This window comes from Bos javanicus, chromosome 4 (genome assembly GCF_032452875.1).
Source record: "Bos javanicus breed banteng chromosome 4, ARS-OSU_banteng_1.0, whole genome shotgun sequence".
Taxonomy (NCBI): Eukaryota; Metazoa; Chordata; class Mammalia; order Artiodactyla; family Bovidae; genus Bos; species Bos javanicus.
The window spans coordinates 61,126,069-61,132,696 of NC_083871.1; the positions used below are offsets into that span (position 1 = coordinate 61,126,069).

At 43.8% G+C, this 6,628-nt stretch overlaps 1 protein-coding gene across 6 annotated transcripts in view; it reads left to right on the plus strand.

Annotated features, from left to right (window-relative positions):
* Nucleotides 1-5,382, plus strand: part of ELMO1 (engulfment and cell motility 1) — a 584,006-nt gene extending 578,624 nt beyond the window's left edge. For all 6 annotated transcript variants that reach the window (XM_061414116.1, XM_061414119.1, XM_061414114.1 and 3 more), the window contains one exon: nt 3,981-5,382. In XM_061414116.1, the coding sequence (XP_061270100.1) occupies nt 3,981-4,181 (201 nt within the window). In that variant the 3' untranslated portion in view covers nt 4,182-5,382. The remainder of the gene's footprint in view (nt 1-3,980) is intronic.
* The last annotated feature ends 1,246 nt before the right edge of the window (nt 5,383-6,628 follow it).

A 6,628-nucleotide genomic window follows, 5' to 3' on the forward strand; every position in this document is an offset into this window, starting at 1 on the left:
ATGCCATGCACTTGTGAATACTTTTAATTTCTTCAGACCACTTTCATATCTATTGCCTCATTTTATTTGCATAATTGCTCCATAAAGCAGAAAGTTCTATTACAGATATCTTCACTGATCAAAGGAGGAGAGAGAAGCCTCCCAAAATTGACTACCTCAACAATAGTAAAGACAATAGTAATTATAACTGGAATACTCTGAACCAGGCACCATTCAATGCTTTGTGTGCCTCACCTCCCTCAATCTTCATTCTGTAACTGTAGAAGAAACAAGCTAATGTTATTCCCATTTTATTTAAAAATAATAATAATAATAATGAGCCACAGAGAACTTAAAAAACTTTTTCCAGATCAAACAAGTAGTAAGTGATAGAACCTGGATTTAAACAATGGGGGTCTTGTTCCAGAAACACCTTCTATCTGAGCCCTGTACTGGGTGGCTTGGAAGGAAGAAAGCAGGACCTGGACTCAGGACTTCCTGCCAGTGCCCATCCCCTAGCTTCAGCAATTATCAACTCATAGACAATGAAGTTTCACCTGTATCCCCGCCCACACCCAGCTGCCATACCCCAGATTATTTTCAAAGCCCATCCAGATGTCATCATTTTATTTGTAAATACTCCCCTTTTGCACCTCTAAAGACCCGATGGACCGTAACTCGCCAGGCTTCTCTGTCCATGGTATTCTCCAGGTGAGAATACTGATGTGGGTTGCCATGCCTTCCTCCAGAGGATCTTCCCAACCCAGGTATCGAACCCATGTCTTTTATGTCTCCTGCATTGGCAGACAAGTTCTTTACCACTAGCGCCACCTGGGAAGTCCTACATTTCAATAGGTTGCCATTATTGTCATTATCAGTGTCCAAATTATCTTATCTAGAAAAAGTAGATCTGGTCCCATCACTTCATGGCAAATAGATGGGAGGAAAAAATGGAAACAGTGACAGACTTTATTTTCTTGGGCTCCAAAATCACTGTGGATGGTGACTGCGGCCATGAAATTAAAAGACATTTGCTCCTTGGAAGAAAATCTGTGACAAAGCTAGACAGTGTATTAAAAGGCAGAGACATCACTTTACCAACAAAGGTCTGTATAGTCAAAGCTATGGTTTTTCCAGTAGTCATGTATGAATGTGAGAGGTGAACCGTAAAGAAGGTTGAGTGACAAAGAATTGATGCTTTTGAACTGTGGTGTTGGAAAAGACCCTTGAGAGTCCCTTGGACTGCAAGGAGATTAAATCAGTCAATCCTAAAGGAAATCATCCCTGAATATTCATTGGAAGGACTGACACTGAAGCTTCAATACTTTGGTCACCTGATGTGAAGAGCTAACTCACTGGACAAGATTGCAGGCAGGAGAAGAAAGGGGGCAATGGGATGAGATGGTTGGATGGCATCATTGACTCAATGGACGTGAGTTTTCGCAAACTCCAAGAGACAATGAAGGACATGGAAGCCTAGCATGCTGCAGTCCATGGGGTGGCACACAGTTGGACATGACTGAGCGACTGAACAACTATAGAGAAAGTAGGAATACCTTCTGGTTGGCTTCTGAGTCCTATTGACAGATGACCCTGGCAGTTTTCAGGCATTCTGGCATGACAAGATACTCCAGGTTCTTCTTGAGCATTCCCTGCCTTTTCTCTATGGAGTTTTGACTCCTTTTGGTATTTAGCAACCAGAATCTGGACATTAAATGTGCCTATTATTACTGGGTTGGTGATTATTTTTAGGCATTTTTGTAGACAGAGCTTGGAGTTATGTTTTTAAAAGACAAAATACATCATACATTTATACCGATATTTCCAACTCAGATTCAGTACTACAGTTTTTATTTATTGATCATGATGCTTTTTAAAAAAGTTTTCTGTGCTTGCTGCTTCTCAAAAGAAAAGCACCACAGAAGTGTTCCTGTGGGTTAAATTAATCTGTACTAGGAAGCTAGCCAGGACTGGGAAGGCTGTGTACAAAGAGTAGCGACCCCAGCACTTAGGGATTTACAGTGAAACAGTGTCTAAACTGGAAGGGGCCTCAAAGAGCATGGGGTTCAGTGGTGCTTCTAAATGGAGATACATCAGAATTAGCTGGAAGCTTTTCTAAATAAAATTTCCTGACCTAAGATTTGTAAGATCAAGATCTACAGAGTAGGACCTGGGTTCTATTTTTATCAAGATTATTTATGAAGAAACAAACGTTTAGATGTGTTTAGAAACCCTCTAAGGCATTCACAAGATCACTAATACTTCCAGAAACCTCTTAGCCCTCAGTTGATACTTAGATGGGTTGAGTGCTCTGGCTGAGATCCCATAGTCAAGGCCGAACCAAAGCTCTACAGTTCAGGACTGCCCTACTCAGACAGACTTAATAACACACCTCCTTGGCTTAACAAGTGGAGCCCCCAGTGTGCATCAGGGTAGATTTCTAAGCCATCACTGTGACTTAAGATCTGTATAGAGCTTGCCGTCTCATAGTGCTTTTTTGTTGAGATCTGCTGTCATATTCTGGAACATAGCCCAGGTAACCACAGTGCAAAGGACAAGCTAAGTACGGTCTGGAATTGCAACTTGACCCAGTAAGGGCAAGAGAGGGGATAATCTAGAGCACATTCTAGAAGGAAGATCAGTCCCACAGGAAGAGCAGTGAAATTACTATCAAAGAAGCCCTGAATAGGACTAGGACATCCTAAAAGGTGAGCTGAGCACAACATCCAGAATGCAGGCAGTTTTCTGATGTTGGCAGCAGAGGCTAGTTCTTCACCAAGTATTATGGCTTTAATGGTCAGGGCAGGATTTCAGCCTCTGGAGGGATGCTGACAAGAGCAAGGCAGGTACTCAGATAAATGAAGCATAGTTCATAGCCTACTGGAGAAAGAAGCAAAGGGCATGATTAATTTTTAATGAGAGGGGAAGAACCAAATCCTTAGTTGGTTACTATGGAGTGCTTTCCAAAACAGGTGATGTCCCCAGGGATCAGACTCCAAAGACCTGGAGGAGAAAACCCTTAGAAACCAGAAGCCCAGGCAGAAGAGGTCCGTAGACTGGCAGCTAAGCCACCTTCCATTAAGATCACCCAATAATTTTAGCCATTTTGTCCACCAGACCTTGGGCAGCACTGAGCTATTCCTAAATCTTTTGCTAAGAAATACAAAGGTAGGATCGCGGCCTCACCGGCTGAGGAAGGGCGCTCTAGCCGCGGAGGTTGTAGCGGCCCCGGAAGTGCTCAGCCATCGACACGACCCCTGCGCCCCAGATGGGGAAGGAGGCGGGCGGCCGCCCTTCCCCGGCCGCGCACCCCTAGGAACTCGCGGGCAGGAACTTAGCTGCATTGTCCTGCCTCAGAGAACAAACTCATCTACTGTAGGCCTAGCCTGGGTCGCTGCCTTTGAAAGCAAGGGTAAGAATTAAAAAAAAAAAAAAAAGAAATACAAAGGTAGGACCACCATTAGCTCCAGAGTGGAGTTCGACTGTCATTTTGAGTGCAGGAATCAAACAGGATAGTCAGATATTAGCTCTAGATTAGAACTGCTCAGAGTCAGGAGAGTAGCAAGTATGATCTGATGTTGAGTCCAGGAGTGTTAGGGTATATTCTACCAATACCTTTAACTCTTTGATTCACTGGTGGGATGTTAGAGATATTCTGTTGCACAGGCAGAAAAAATTCAAATCCTCCTGCTGCTATGTAGGGAGGCATTATTTGTACAGAAGAGTGCAGACGATGGAGGCAGATTGCATAAGTTCAAATCCCACCTACTCCACATACTGCCAAGTGACTTAATTTCTCATTGTCTCAGTTCCCTCATCTGTAAAACAGAGATGCTAACAGAAGTGTCAATTTTATAGAGGTGCTGACTATCAAATGATGATGTAGGCAAAGCCCTTAGCACAGAGCCCAGTCCTTGCTGAGTGATCAGTTGGTGTTAGCTATTGTTATTCCTCTTGTAATTGTCATCAGTCGTTCTCATTGTCACCTTCTTTCTCCCCAGTACTGTATCTGGACAGATGGGCTGAATGCGCTGCTGGGGAAAGACATGATGAGTGACCTAACACGGAATGACTTGGACACGCTGCTCAGCATGGAAATCAAGCTCCGCCTCCTGGACCTGGAAAACATTCAGATCCCGGACGCGCCTCCACCCATCCCCAAGGAGCCCAGCAACTATGACTTCGTCTATGACTGTAATTGAAGCACCCTGGGCCCAGATGCACCCCCTCCAAAACTGGAAGATTTAGCTAATAGGAGAGAAGAATGAAAAGGCGCCCACACCGTGGAATCCGCTGTGGTCAAGGGACGCTGTGGGTCCCCACTTCCTTTGGCCTCGCCTCCTCTAACTCTGGCATTTTTCTGCCCCTCCCTGGCATCCTGCTCACCACCCCGATTCTGTTCCTAGACTCCAGTGCTTTAGGTTACCTCCCGTCGCTGCAGTCAAAGGTGGGAGAAAAGCAAAATCCACCGCCAATGAGAGAGCCAAAGGGCCCTTCCATCTTCATTCCAGCAGGCAAGTCCTCCCCTCCTAGCGGCTCCAAGCCAGCAGCCCAGACCTTCTCCCAATCTGCAGCCAGACACAGGGGTGTGCCTCAAGCTCTGGGTCTGGAAGAACCGGAAACGATCTAGCTTCTCGAGAAGAAAAACACCACTCCTCGTTCCCCAGAGGGTCTGCTCACACCACCAGTTCCATGTGAATTGAAATCTGCTTCTAAATGCCCTCCCTCCCCCATTCTGGCCTCTGCCTGCCCAGTTCCTCTCTGGTCCCAAGAGCAGCAGCGGTTGCCTCATCCTAGTTCTCACAAGCGTTGGGTCAGCAGACACGATCTGAGGGTCCCATGGCCACATCACGTCTGCCCTGTGGCTGTGACCACCCTTTCTGTCTCTCAGCTAGTCTTGGGTTTCTTCTCCCTGCCCCATCCCTGACCTGCCTTCTTCATTGCCACACATTCCTCCAGCCCCTTAGCTGAAAGCACAATGCTGAAATCAGTCGTCCTGCTTCATCTCTAATGTACTAAATCTAAAAGCCTCGATGACAGGCAGTTGCTATCTAAGGGTCTGGGGGGTTCTGCTGCAACACAGGTTCCACAAGATGGTCAAGCTGTCAGACATCCAAGTTTACATCATTGTAGTTATTACAGGTATTGACAATTTGCAGAGGGTTTGGGTTGTTGGTTTTGGGGGTTGGTTTTTGTTTGTTTGGTTTTTTTTTTTGCTTTGTTTTTGTATAAAAGAGTCTAACATTTTTTGCCAAACAGATATATATTTAATGAAAAGAAGAGATACATAAATGTGTGTACTTTCCAGGTTTTTTTGTTTAATTATTTGAGTCCTAAACATCTTCCTGAGAATAACATTCCCCTAAACATGCTGTGGAATAAAATTAATTGTGATGAGTTGGAGAGCTGGTGTTTTGATTTGGTAATTTAGGTTCTTGCTGCTCAGTCATCAACATCACTGAGAGCTTGTTGAAACTGCAGAATCTAAACCTCACCCCAACCTTGAAGAATCAGGTGATGCTCATGCATATTAAAGTTTGAGAAGCACTGGCTTTGGGGACTCTTGACCTTTGCTGGATCACTATAGGCTCTGAGCATCAGTAAAGAATGATCCTTCTAAGAAGACCATCTCAAGTCAGCTAGAAAATCAGACCTACTTCATAAAAATATAATGTAGGGACTTCCCTGGTGGCCTAGTGGTTAAGACGGCGCTTCCACTGCAGGGGCATGGGTTTGATCCCTGGTCAGGGAACTAAGATCCCACATGCTGTATAGTGATCATATTAATTACTTTTTAAAAAACAGATATTTAAAAAAATTAAAAATATGTATTTATAATCTATTCATTTTACACTATTACCTCCTGACTGTGACTTTATCTTTTATTTTTTCTTCCTTACCATTATATAATTTATAAAACTGACCAAATGAAACACACCACACTTTGAAGGCACAAATTTAGCGATAGAAAAGAATGCAGACCCACAGACCAGAAATAAATCAAGCCAGAACTAGATAAATCTAATCATGAATTAATGAAATATGGGTCAGAGCCCAGCAAAGGATTTTTCTGCGTGTTGTATCCATTGGAGGCATATCTGGATCATAAACTCCCAACAGCTGGAAGAAATGTCAGGAAGTTCCAAATGATGTGGAATTCACAGCACAAGCCACTCTTGACTCACGGCAGAAGTGTTAGATGCCTTCAGGTCACTGCTCTTTATTGTCACCAAGATGTGCAATTACAGGCTAACCTGGGTTGAGATGACATGAACCCTCCATAAATTACAGGAAAAAAATTTCCTTTATGATCCATAGTAATTCCCAAGTAATTATGCTTCCCATCAATGCACACACGCCTGAGTGTCAGGTTGAAGCTTCCTTTACATTAAGTTTTGATGACATTAACATGTATGTCCTTCACATAAGGAGCATTTATAGATTTACCCATCAGCCTGATAAAATGATAAATTGTAGGTAAAAGAAAGGAGACAGAGTCAGACCATTTGTCACTTAGGAGTTACCAGACTTCATCTATGAAAAAGGGAATTTTTTGGACCAAGTACCCGAGATCCAGGGACTCTTGCTGGGAGGAACGAGCCCTTCTCCCTTCTGTTGCTCTTGCTTTGGTGCATTAAATAGAAACTAA